Here is a 14,048-nt window from a genome sequence, read left to right on the forward strand (position 1 = left end):
CTCTGCAAACAACTTCACTGGACAGTTCATTTTTCTAATAATTTAAGTGCAGTTAACATTCATTTTATTCAATTTAAATGTTTTGATTTAAAATTGTTACTAACTTAAATCCAAATCTTCTTTGGTTTGTTGCGCAGATGAAGGACCACAGAAACTTGTCTAGAACTTGAGACCTACTGCAACATGACCTCTTAAAGCACATAGAAATTCACAGCTCGTCTCTTCAAGTGGCACAAGACTATTCTCTCTGCTCTATCCTCTTTTACTGACCATAGGAAATGCAGAAATCATGGGCAAAGACAAAGCCACTTCTAAAGTTCAAAAGGAAACTCGTGTGACTCGTGCCTAGTACAGACCATGCAATTTGATGAACCAACAAAGCCTCTGGTAGGAGGGCAGAAGTGATTCTCTGCTTTATCTTTTCTCCATTGGAAACTGTTTACTAACTGTTGCAAAAGTAAAAATGAGTTTGAGAGTATGCTTGTTCAGTACTATAGAATTTTTTTTTCAAATATATGAACAAAATTAGAGGGTACCTACCTCCTAATAGAAGAAGCCCTTCAATTCTCTTGTACAGTTAAACAGAAGGAAACATTTCTTATTATGACCGAACTATTAAAAGCACTGATGAGGAGGAATCTCCCTTTTTTACAATTAAATGATTGAACTTATAAATCTGGGAAAAGCAAGTGAGTAGCCCTGCTGAAGAGCATAGAATTTCTACCTCAAGGTAACAACACAGATTTTCAAGACTTTGATTTAAAAGACAAAGAAAATGCAGAGTCACAGCTGAACAGCATGCTAGAAAAGGGCAGGATAATTCTGAAAGTGTAAGATGTGTAAAAGATATGCATAAGGAGGTTTTGTTTTTTGTTTTTTTTTTTTTACAGACTGATTTCTCTTCTTGATCACAAGTAATACTCCCAGTGGCCTTTTGCTAGCTGAACTGCAAAACAGCAGCAAATCTGCTCTGTGCTTTCCAGAATTTTCTACCGTCTGGTAAAAATGAATGCAGGAATAAAAGGATACAAACTTCATAACAAAATATACTTATTAGATTTTTTTTTTCTTTTAAAAAAAACAGCTTGCTCCTGCGCATTTTATAATTCCTCATCTGTTAAGATAATTCTTCATTAAATGAAATGATCACTGCATTTTAGAGAAAAATAGATGAAGAAAAACCTTAAAATCTGAAAAAATGAAATTGGTTGCAAATACTATAAAGCCAGGATTAAAAGAAAAAAGAAAAATAAATATTATGTATTACCATTGCAGTAGGGCAAGAATGGTTTTGCTGAAGTCACTAAAAAATGTTCAGATGATATCAAGATAGTAGAAAACATTTATGGGCATTTGGAAATAAAGTGTTCATTGCAAACAAAGAAAGCCCAGCACCAGAGATAAAAAGTGCAAGTGATCTGATAAAGAAATTGCAATTGTTTCGTATGCTGTGTTCAGACAACAATTTCAGTACAGACTTTAATCTTATTTCACCATTTCTCATAAGTCATATATACAAGTAAAAAAATAAAGTAAAAATATCTTTACCCACTGAGATGTGCCTGAGGGGGGAAAAAAAAAAAAAAAAGACTGCTGTATAATGTGGATATTTCATTTTTCTTTAAGAAATAGTTGAAGCACTAAGGGCACTTGTTAATAGATATTTAAAAGCAGAATCTGAGTTGATGTCTGCATTTGAGGCCCCACTATCATCTACTCTTGGCCACTCAACGCTCTACCCACTTTACGCCAATGCCACTACATTTGAGCAACTGATGAAGAGATCCAGCTGAAAATTAACCCAGGGGAAAAAATAAAATGAGTATTTTGTCCCTAATGGAGCAAATCAGGCAGACATACAAACTCTAATAACAAAAATTTGAAAAATTTGTAGGAGAAAAAGAAAGTGCAAGCCTGCTAGTAGGCACAGCATTGTAAACCTCTCACTAAAATCCAAAGATCTGCAGAAAAAGAATGATAGCAAAGGTCAGATTACATCAAATTACACATGCATCAAGTATTAAAACTGTGGGGAAATACAGTCATCTCACAGGAAGTAGAAATTGAAATAAATTAAACTTAAGTGAAACATTCTATAAACAAAAATCTAGAAGCAAATTACACTTTGCTGATTGATGACAAAAAGTCAAAAGAATGCTAAAAAGCATAAGCCTTCATCAGTGTATGAAGATTGAAGTCCTGCATTTGCAAAAAGGCACTATGTAATGTGCTAAGTTTTTTAAGATCACAAATTTAAACTTATCTAGAACCCACAGGATGTCTGAGTAAGTGAACCTGAAATAACACCAGCTAAGCAAGAATGTCATTCTCCAAAACTGGCAGTTAACAAAGGAGACATCAGTCTGTCTACCTGTGTGGCAGTGAGGGGAAGAGAAGGGAGAAGGAACAACTAGGAAACATATCCACACTGAGCGATAGCACAAGTCAGAATCAATTTGGTGCAAGACAGAAATGCTTTCTTATTATCAAATTCTTCAGCTTTTATTAAATTGAGATTAATATTTCAGATGTTGTAATGTATAACATTCCAGTATATCACAATTTGTCATAGAATTCATAAGTTAATAAATACAGGAATAAATTTTATTTTATTTATATGTATATACACACATTTTACCCCCAGATTTATTGCAAAAGCTTAGTTCAAGGGAGAGTCAATAAACAGTAGATTCTACCTCAGTCATTGAAAACTAAATTACTTAATGGGACATTTCTGGGACATTAACACAGTTTTTGGAATTGAGGGTAGTTTTTAGCAGATCAATTGTTATCACCTCTTCTGAAGCCATTGTTAAACTAAGAAAGACTTAGAAGTTGAAATAAGTATGGCAAAATTTGTTCTTAAAGCTAATTTTATTTTACTCTATGCTTCAAAAGTCTTCCTTCCTATATTGTGCTGCATTCTCAGCTAATGACAGCATGGCTTCTCCACACAGTGAGGGAGGTAAGAAATGATACTGGCCTACTCGAACTAGAATGTTTATTGTTGGGGCTCTTATTCTTGTTTCTTAGTTACTCCTATATGCTTATTTAAGGAAAAAAATACTTCTCTAAAATATTATGTAGAATTTTCTTTTTTCTTCGACTTGATAAACTGGCACTATTTGCTCATTTTGCCGTTCTGAAGTCAGTCATAAATGCAGGGCAGTCAGGTGGAAAAGCCTATCATGAGTATTCTCATCTAATTGTTCAAATTCTCATTCTGACAGCTCTTTGCCTCTTCAGGGAATAAACTGCCTGAACGAGATAAAGAATGCTTTCTTAAGCAAGTTTTGTGCTTTTGTCTCTATAGTTCCCTCCTCCCTTCCTTAACTCCACTGGGGAATCTGAAGACATAAGTCTAATATAATGAAACTACTGCGGTATTCACTAAGTTATACAGTTATACCGCTGTGTTTCAAATAAACTGAGAATGTGGGGAATAAATACATTTATTATAAATACAAACTAAATATTAATATAAATTAAAATAAACGTGGTCCACAAGGGAATGATGGCCTATAAGCAGTTGCTGTTAACCAACAATTAAGAATTATGTCAAATATTTCTCAGCTGTGAGAAACTTTTACTCAAAGTCATAAAACAGAACAATAACAAAATCCATCTGGACACAAGTTGCATGGGTAGAACTGCTAATTTCTCTAGTACTATATAACTTTCTTGTGGAATATCACAAATTCCATTTCAGCATTATCTACATCCAGAAAGGTAAAATATTTGGAGTTGTTTCATTGTTTTTTTTTGTTTGTTTGTTTTTTGTAGTTATTTTCTTAAAAGAGAATATATCAAAATAAATAATACAAAATAATATTCCTAGATGTGAACTTTAAACTCAGTATAAGCATTTAATTAAAATAGTTTTTACATAGGTAGCATATGCACTGAATTCCAGAGAGCTGTGCTGACAAGCAGGTGCATTTATGGATTGGCATGAGTAGAGATACAATTTTCAGCTGCAGAATAAATGCCAGTTAGGAATTCAGATTTCCCTCAAAATTCACAGATGCAGCTTACTTTCTTCCACTCAGAGAACAGTAGAAATTTTTGACAAATGTAGTGTTATCAGTGTATTTTGCAAATATAACACACAATTATGTATGCTCTTTTACTTTGATAAACCGTCTGGTTTTTATCATACGCTTGACTCAAAATATCAAGTATAGCAGGGTTTAAACAGCAAGCTGCTATTTCATCACTGCCTTCAGTTGTATCAAGCAAAAATACAATACCATGATATTTAGATATTCTTCCAATAGCTTAGTTAACAGCATTTTGCTTTAGTGGTAATTATTAGCTATCTGGAGTAAATATCATAATATCACATAGAGGAAACAGAGCTCACTGAGAGGACTATTATTTCAGTTTTTCTCCTACAAAGTGAAAGGGCTTTCCTTGCAACATCAGTCTGAACGTGACTTAAAAATAGGTATTTATTCTTAGTATGCAGTTCTTTTTTTAATTCTATTCTTTTGGTTTGTTTTTTGTTTTTTTTTTTAATTTAAAAGAATCCCCTGCTTCTTTCTATGCTTTTTTCTTTGATTTAAAGAGATTCTGTAATTAAAATTGTACTCTATGCAATTAATACTGCAGTCAATTAAATGGAAATCTTAGGTCTGAGCAAAAAACAGGAATAATTTCAAGGCTTGCTTTAGCTCATCTGAAACTACATCTTAATGTGTGTTGTTTCCTCTCTAGTTTTTGCTGACCTTCGCTTTTCTTGGACAGAAAAGTGATGTTCTGGAGACCTCACATTCGTTCAGCTGTAGATGGAATTGAAATAGAGATTACCTTACAAGACCTCCATGCTCTTTGAATCTCTAACACTGAAACATTTACACTGATTTGCCTCAGGAGTTTCCTTTTGGCAAAAACATCATTTATTCCTTCCCCTTGAGGGTTCAAAGAGCACTTCACATGAAACTGACTGCCTTCTTTTCACATGTGTTTTGTTAGCTTTGTATATCATCTTCAAATGCCAAGAGTAAGAATAATAACTAGACTGTGGTAGATGCCTAGGGAAATTGAAAATTTGAAATGTAAATACAACATCCCCATACTACAGGCCAAATATTGCAAAATTACTGAACTCAAAAGTTATTTGTTCCCACTTCAGGCAATACCATTTGAGCAAAGTTATCTTCTGTAAAATATACACAGAGGTTCTGAATGTTTTGTTGTTGTTTTTGCCAAATCAGCTGATAGATGTTCTTGCAATAAATTCAAGAGCAAGTCACATCCTGAAACTAATAGCTTTTTACAGCTCAACTCCATGGCACCAAGAAATCTCATAGTAGTATTGTCACTACTATGTTAGATACATTATAGAGAGCAAATAGCAGATCAAATCAGAATCTGAACCTAGTATTAATAAGGCACAGCTCCAGAACATGTAGTATCCAGGTTTTTTTGTTTTTTGTTTTTTTTTTTAAATCAGCAACCACAGATTAATCACCATAATCCCTTTACTCCTCTGACTGACAGAACATGCACACTCCCACCACTCTGGAATACATCTGATGAACTCCACAAATGCCTAATGGAAAAGTTATAAAGTGATATACAGGTTTGAATTTAAATTATATGCATACATAAAAAGAACACTCTACAGCATGCCCAAAAGGATCACGTTTTTCCAAAGTAACCAGAAGATGAAATTCCCTATTGCAGACTAATCAAAATCATCTGCCCAGCAGCTGTTGGGGACAACTCAGAAAATTAAAAATGAAACCTGAAAATCCAAAATGAGAGACTGCATCTAAAATAGTAAAGAGTGAAAATGCATAATGAAAAAAGAGTGACTCATTTTTTCCACTACTTCCTTGCCTTTCTCTCCCTCACTTCAAATGAGGGAAAATTCTGAAGAGATTCATCCCCAACATTTTTAAGATTTAAAGGTTTGAAGGCTGGAAGAACACCAATTTACAAAAGTTAACAGAGAAATAAAATTTAAAAAGCACAAACCTGCAGTCTCCTTCATAGAATTATAGAATCACAAGGTTGGAAACGACCTATAAGATCATCTAGTCCAACCGTCTCCTCATCACCATTGCCACCACAAGCACTAAACCATATCACGCAGCATGCCATCCAGACGCCTCTTGAACACTGCCAGGGACAGCGACTCCACCACCTCCCTGGGCAGCTATTTCAGTGCCTGACCACTCTCTGAGAGAAACAGTTCATCCTTATGTCTAATCTAAACCTCCTCTGGTACAACTTGCGGCCATTGCCCCGTGTCCTGTTCGTTGCCTGGGGGAAGAGGCCAGACCCCTCTTCACCACAACCTCCCTTCAGGAAGTTGTACAGTGCAATGAGGTCTCCCCTGAGCCTCCTCTTCTCCAGACTGAACAATCCCAGCTCCCTCAGCCGCTCCTCACAAGACTTGTGCTCCAGACCCCTCACCAGTTTTGTTGCCCTTCTCTGGACACATTCCAGGGCCTCAACATCTTTCCTGTAATGAGGGGCCCAAAACTGAACACAATACTTGAGGTGCGGCCTCACCAGTGTTGAGTAGAGGGGGATGATCACCTCCCTGCTCCTGCTGGCCACACTATTTCTAATGCAGGCCAGGATGCCGTTGGCCCTCTTGGCCACCTGGGCACACTGTCAGCTCATATTCAGCCGAGCATCAACCAACACCCCCAGGTCCTTCTCTTCTTCACAATCATCCAGCCACTCATTCCCAAGCCAATAACGCTGCATGGGGTTTGTTGTGCCCAAAGTGCAGGACCCGGCACTCAACCTTGTTGAACTTCATCCCATTCACCTCAGTCCAGCGGTCCAGCCTGTCTAAATCCCTCTGAAGGGCCTCCCTACCCTCAGGCAGATTGATGCCACCTCCCAGCTTGGTGTCATCCGCAAACTTACTGAGGGTGCACTCAATCCCCTCATCTAGGTCATCAGTACAGATATTAAACAAGATGGGCCCCAGTACCAACCCCTGGGGGACACCACTTGAAATGGGTCACCAGCTGGACTTAACTCCATTCACCACGACCCGCTGGGCACGGCCCTCCAGCCAGTTCCTTACCCAAAGGAATGATCAACAGAAAAGAAATTTGCCAAGGATAATGTTTGATGTATTATCTACAATTTCTGTAAGAAACTGTATTGTTCATGTGATTAAATGTTTAGTTAATTATTTCAGTATACTTTATGATTTTTAAACCTTACATCAAAAATAAGGTCCTGCATTATCAAAGTTAACTAATTGTATGATGAATCCAACTCTTACTACATTAATAGAACCCAAAATGGTTTATATACAAAATACAGTTAGCTCTCTCTCTATCTCCATCATTTAGGAAGTTCTGATAGCTTAAAACACTCCACCAGAACAACTGCTTCTGGATTCATTCTAATTTAAAGCAAAGAGTAGATGCCATGCTTGATGCACAGCTTATTGACACCTACTGAAGGAATATCTTCAAGCAATGTTACAAGCCTAATGCAAAGATAGCTTAAAGGTAGTTTTATCCCAACATACTTTCTGCTAGATCTGTATTTTTTGGTGATCTTCTGAAACCCCATGATAATCCTGCCTTCTGTACAAAAGGTTTGACCCAGACAACACACCAGATAATCACTGTTGAGCAGCAGAACCATACTTGGAAACACATCACAATGGGGGACATAGAACACAGTATTTGTCTGAAGCTGCAAGGGAAATTTAACAGGATGAAATTACCAAATTCAGCAGCAGATGATCATCATCATTAAAGCACAAAAAAAAAAAAAAAAAAAAAAAAAAAAAAACACCCCACACACAGGAGCAACAATTCTCTTTGTAGCATCAACCATTAGATGTGATACACATGATACAAGTATGTTCAAAGTTGATGAGACAACAACCCTGAGTCATACAGCACTACACATTTCTCAACACCTTTTAATGAAGGTCTGTTTCTTTTCTATGGTCAATCTACCTGTCCTTAAAACACCACTAGCTTTGTTTATACTTTGTTTATAAGGAACACCTACCAACAATTATTATTTGACACTTTCTAAGACTTAAAGATGTAATTGGGAAAAAATTGGCACTTGTACCATTGAGAGTGAGACACATTTTGCACTTTAAAGAAGTGAGCAAAAAGACAATTCAGCTGCTAAAGCAGTATTTTACTTATAGCCCTGTAAGTTTAAGTTGCTTTTTCAACAACTTGATTTCTAACATGATTAATAAAACAGCTTTTACTTGAAATCTAATAATACTGTTCTTTCATCTGAGTTGTACACACAATAATAACTCCAAAAGATGACTTAATGAAAAAACTAAAATGCATGCTCCTTGCCTTTTTTTAGGAAAAAGAGAACATAAGATCAATATTTGCTTTCCTCAGATCTCTTTATATCTCAAAAATGCATTAAAAAAAATATAACTTACTATCTCTTTCAAACGACCATTACAATGTGCTATAAGTCCCACACTAACAAGTCCTACTTTCTACTAACTCGTGTATATACATGCATTGTTTTCTAAACCAGAATACCACCAAAGGCTTCAGTCAATAGTAAACAAGCACTCACACACACCTATCAGGCACATTCGTATTCTTTACTTTGCTCAGTACTTCCCAAGCTTTTTCAGATTTTGAAGTCCCATTTTAAAATGCTTTGTTTAAAAAAAAAAAAAAAAAAAGTCTCATCCACTCTCAGCACTTTTTGAGTTGCAGCTTTCTCAAAAATCCCTTGGGCTACCAGACTCCTTTCTGGTACAGTATGATACAGAGTGAAGCATGCTAAGTATGTATTCTCATTCACCATCAGAATAGTCCTGCTGTTTGAGTTCCTCTCCCCACATACACAAATATATGACAAAAACATTGTTTTATATTCACGCTCAAAAAAGGAAAAAAAAACATCACTATGTCCTTCCCTTTCACTATGCTTTTCATCTTCAGGTGAAGTTTCACTTAATTATTACTGTTTAATTTATTACACAAACACGTCAGCACCTTTTCTTGTTTAAAAATAAGAAGTGGAAATATTTTGCACTTACCTAAATTGTCATCAGGGTAAATTAAGTGAAGAAAAGAACGATGATAACATCCAAAAATGAAATTAAAGTCTGCAAGCATGCATGTATCTCTTAACAGAGAGGTATTGAAAAATAAGCTGAAGAAAGCAGGAGACAACAGTACAGTGACAAACAGAAAATAAAACAAATGAACATGCAGAAAACATTGAATTTTAAAATATCTTAGAGCATACTTTCATGGGTCATAAATACTATATTGCAGTAGTGAGGTAGGAAAATATCGTTTACCGTCTCTTCTTTTACAATGCATGTAAATGAGAAGTTTCCTTTGTATAACATGCTATGCATCAGAAAGCAAGTATCGTTTACCATTTTTATTAGAAAACATATGGTAGTCTGGTAAAGATTTTACTAGTAATATACTTTAATACAAAGAATGGAAACATTTCAAAATGTTTTACTGTATTTTCCTTTAGTTTTCTACTTAAAAACTTGTCACAAAGTAAAAATGAGGAGCATGGAAAATACAATCGACCAGCCTAACTTGCAACTCTGATTTTATGAATATTCATTCGCTTATCCGCTGATTAAATTAATGTATTTTATCAGCTCTGTTCTCTTAAGTATGAGTTATTAATACTACTACAGACACACAAAAATTATTTCAAGGAATAATTCTGTATTCAAACCTATGAGTCTCTCAGAGGAATTGTTCAGTACCCTTTTTGTCCTTTCTTTTTTCATTAATTAAAACTCCTGCAGTAGCAGGGCAGGAATTACACTTCAAAGGAAAATCAAAATTTATAATATGCTTCAAAGAACACATTAAATAATCTAACATTACCTGTTTTTCTGTAAGGTAATAGAATAAAAAGGATCAAACTCACCGTTTATTTCCAACATGGTCATATAAACACATCACAAAAGAAAAATAACCACTGTTCATTGTGTGCAGTGACTCATATTTGTATTGATTACATAGTATTAAACAAAGACATTTATAAGCTGGGTTAGGGGCCATTATTTTATGCAACTCGGTATATAGTTTATTGAAATGACACCATAATAAATCTAATCCAGTTTTTAAAAAGTCATAAAAACATATTAAATGATAAAAATTAATGCATGATATAAAAATCAGTCAAGTAAAATGGATCCATTTCGTGGAGTTCTGTTGTTTTTTTTGTTTTGTTTTGCTTTTTTTTGTTTGTTTTTGACACTCAGGAAACCTTAGGAATTAATTTTTTGAAGATTTTTGTGTCATCTCAGTGTTGCATGTCCTTCCTATCATGCATTCTCAACATTCTCCTGTCTGAAAAAGAACAATGTGAGAGGTGCCATATTCAAAAGTCATAGCTGTCATGTGAAGTTCCCACTGACCAGAAAAAGGAAAACACCACTTCCATTTTTATGAAACGTGGACAGAAAAGTCCAGAAAACTTCAGGTCAGTAGCCTCACCTCTGTTCATGGGAATATCGTGAAACAGATCCTCCTGGAAGCTATGTTAGGGCACTTGCAAGAAGAGGACATAATATATGACAGCCAACATAGCATCATCGAGGTCAGACTGTGCCTCATCAATCTGGTGGCCTTCTACAATAGAGTGACGGCATAAGTAGATTGTGTCATCTACATGGAATTCTGAAAGGTCTTTGGTATGGTCCCACACCACATTCTTAGCTCTAAATTGAAACAATACAGATTGAAAGGGTATCCACTATTTGGTGGATAAGGAATTGCTTTAATGGTCACAGTTGGAGGGTTGTGGTCAACAGCTCTATGTCCAGATGGAGGCTGGTGACAAGTGGTCCATCCTTGAAGCAAGTTCTCTTCAATAACTTTATCAATAATGCAGATAGTGGGGTTGAGTATAACCTCAGCAAGTTTGCTGTTGACACCAAGCTAAGTGGTACAGTCAGTAAGATAGAAGGACGGGATGCCATCCAAAGGGATCTAGACTAGCTTGAAAAGCAGGCTCATGAGAACTTAGTGAGGTTCAACAAGACCAAGTGCAAGTTGTTGCACCTAGTTTGTGGTAATCCCAGATATGTCTACAGACTGAGAGAACTCATAGAAAGTAGCTCTGCAGAGAAGGACTTGGAAGTTTTGGTGTATGAAAAGCTTGATGCAAGTTAACCGTGTATACTTGCAGCCAAGAAGGCCAACTGTATCCTAGGCTGCACAAAGGAACACGGTCAGCAGGGTGAGGGCGGTGATTGCCCCTCTCTACTCTGTTCTCATGAGGCCTCATCTGGAATCCTGCATTCAGGTCTGAGCTCCCAACAACCACAATACAGGGCTGTTGGATCAGATCCAGAGGAGGCCACAAAGATGATCAAAGGGCTGGAGCACACCTCCAGCGAAGAAAAGTTGAGGCAGCTGGGCTTATTCAGCTTGGAGGAGAGGTTCTCGGGAGACCTCAGTGTGGCATTCCAGTACTTAAAGAGACCTTATAAACAGGAGAAAGGTTTACTTTTTACGTAGACTAATAGTGATAGGATAAGGGGGGATGGTTTTAAACTAAAAGAAAGGAGATTTAGTTAAGATGTAAAGAGGAAATCTTTTACTCAAAGGTTGGCAAGGCACTGGAACAGGTTGCCCAGAGATGTTGTGGCTGTCTCATCTCTGAACGCATTCAAGACCAGCTAGGATGGCGTCCCATGCAGTCTGATCTACTCTTCCCATGGCAGAGGAACTGGATGATCATTAAGGTCCCTTCCAATGCAAACCATTCTATGATAACAGAGGTTGCAGAGACTATAATTATACGCAGATTCAAAAGCAGACTCACTTAAAAGTTCCCTGAAAGTTAGGAACACAAAGTGTACATGTTTCAAAGAGTACTCAGTGGAGTACTCACCATATGCTTACTTCATCCTCTGAACTTTTGGACATTGTCACACTAGGCCAGATAAACTTTCAGGCCAATCTAGTCTTCTATGTTATTACCTTCTTACAGGAAAGATTCATGAGAGACTGTGAAATACCTTATTTTTGTCTTTTGCTAGGTTCATTTAAAAAAAAAAAAAAAAAAAAAAAAGAGTACTGGTTAAAAAAACAAATCTTCCATGAAACAAACAAATGAACAGGACTTGTAACAGCTATTAGTTCCCTTTCCCTTCAAGATGAAGAAGTAACTTTCAAAAAGTGTGTCTAACCACTTTGGTAGATGACTTAAGTTCTTTAAATACTAGATTCAAATTCCAAACACCATGTTACTTCTAACTGAAGGGTATTAGGGTGATGCTTCCCTACGAAAGGCTACTAAAAGGCAATGCTTTATAATATTCCCTCTACTATTAATTGACACCAACTTTCAAGATTAGAAAGGTTAACCAGCAAGGCTTTTGAAAGAACCTCGAACAATGTTTACAATACTTGTTCTAGCAGCATCCTGGTTCATCCACCAAAAATTCATTACCTTGTATTTTCTTGTATAAGTAGAGTGTCTAGACTGATAGTACATTTGTTTACTGTATTGAATTCCTGATCAACACCCAGTTGGACTGATTGCAATCATTCAGGACCAAACTTGTTAATTCCACAGCACATCATGTATCTAAGAGTTGCAAAGTTCGATGAGAACTAATGATTATCAGAAACTCAGAAGTAAATGAAAAAAGTCAGTTGTTGCTGTCTACCAGCCAGTGAAGAAGTTTAGATTGGGAATCTGGAAGCGATAGAAACACAGGATTGTGTTTTTGTCTGGGGAAAGTTAACAGATGGTCTGAAAAGGAGCAATTTTAAATAAGACCAGCAGCCAAGAAGAATGTGGAGACAGAAATATGATAATTTTTTTTATCTACTCAATGCCACTGTTTTATATAACTTTGTGAAATAAAATGTTTCCTTGAAGTACGACAATACAGCTTTAACATTTTCATTGTTTTGGGACAGGATTATTGCGTTGCAAATAAAAGTATTTGAAGTACATATTTACAAGATAGACTTTTTCTAAGTCTCAGAAGCATTGCTGAAAACACCACTTCAACTCTATTATCTTGTTATTGTCAAATTTGATCCAATATTATAAATAAAATACCAAGTACTTAGCTGTGAATTAACAAAAAGAAACTTCCAGAACTACTTACCTGATTTTCTTCATGGGAAACTCTCATTTGTTCTTTAAGAACTGACATTCTGGCTGCTTCTTCCTTCCTCAATACTCTTTCTTTCTTTAATTCAGGACTCCAGAAAGTTTTGATGCTATTCATGGAGGATCCCAGCTTGCTGTCTTTAATGTCTAGTTCTTTTCTGAGAAGATCATTCTCCCTCTGTAGTTCCTTAAGCTGAGCCTGCAGGTCTAACATAGTACTATCTCTAACCTGTCTCAGCATAGAAGGAACCTGGTGGTGATGATGGTGTGAAGATGTGGTCAGACCTCCGTGTTGATCAGTGTAAGAAAGGACATCTGTGTGGGACAGTCCAGCTGAGGCAATATTAGGACTGCTTCCCATAGCTGTGACTCGACCACCATACACAGCTCGATTTGTAGCCCTTCCAAGAGTCATTGTGCCCTTTGGGAAAGTAGTAGAAGCTACACCTTCATGGTCACTCAGATACATTGGTCCAGATGTTGCATAGGCTGCATTAAGGGACTGGATGTTCTCCATTGATAACGTCTTACCTGTTCCTCCTCCTCCTCCACTACTTGTTCGCCTATGGCCCAGGCGAGGAGATCTTGGCAAACGAGGAGACCTGGAGGGACTTCCTTCTAAGTTGCTGATTGTTCTCGCACTTCCGTACATCTTTCTTCTACTTTGAGGTACTGTTTAGTAAGAAACTAGTAAGACTAAAGTTGAATATTAAATTTATAATTCCAGCTAGAAATATTGGCAGTTTCACTGTATTCTTCCAGTAGGCAAAAAACCTTCCAATTCAGGTACCTAAAAAGGACAAAAAGATATTACAAAATAAGATTTCCCCCTTGTCTTAGAAAATATTTTTACAATTAGAAAGTAAAACGCATAAGTCTTAACTACTTAAGTAACTACTTTGAACATAAAACTTATAATACATTCTATATTTAGGCTGTCAGCATTTTAAAAC

The 14,048-nt window shown here is 36.4% G+C and overlaps 1 protein-coding gene across 1 annotated transcript in view; it reads right to left on the reverse strand.

Annotated features, from left to right (window-relative positions):
- ERC2 (ELKS/RAB6-interacting/CAST family member 2) overlaps positions 1-13,747 on the reverse strand; it is a gene marked incomplete at both ends in the record, with an annotated part of 356,767 nt that extends 343,020 nt beyond the window's left edge. Inside the window, one exon of the mRNA XM_079540281.1 lies at positions 13,091-13,747. Within this exon, the coding sequence (XP_079396407.1) occupies positions 13,091-13,747 (657 nt within the window). The remainder of the gene's footprint in view (positions 1-13,090) is intronic.
- Positions 13,748-14,048: the final 301 nt, after the last annotated feature.

The sequence above is a fragment of the Tetrao urogallus genome (assembly GCF_951394365.1).
Source record: "Tetrao urogallus genome assembly, chromosome: 10".
NCBI classification, from domain to species: Eukaryota; Metazoa; Chordata; class Aves; order Galliformes; family Phasianidae; genus Tetrao; species Tetrao urogallus.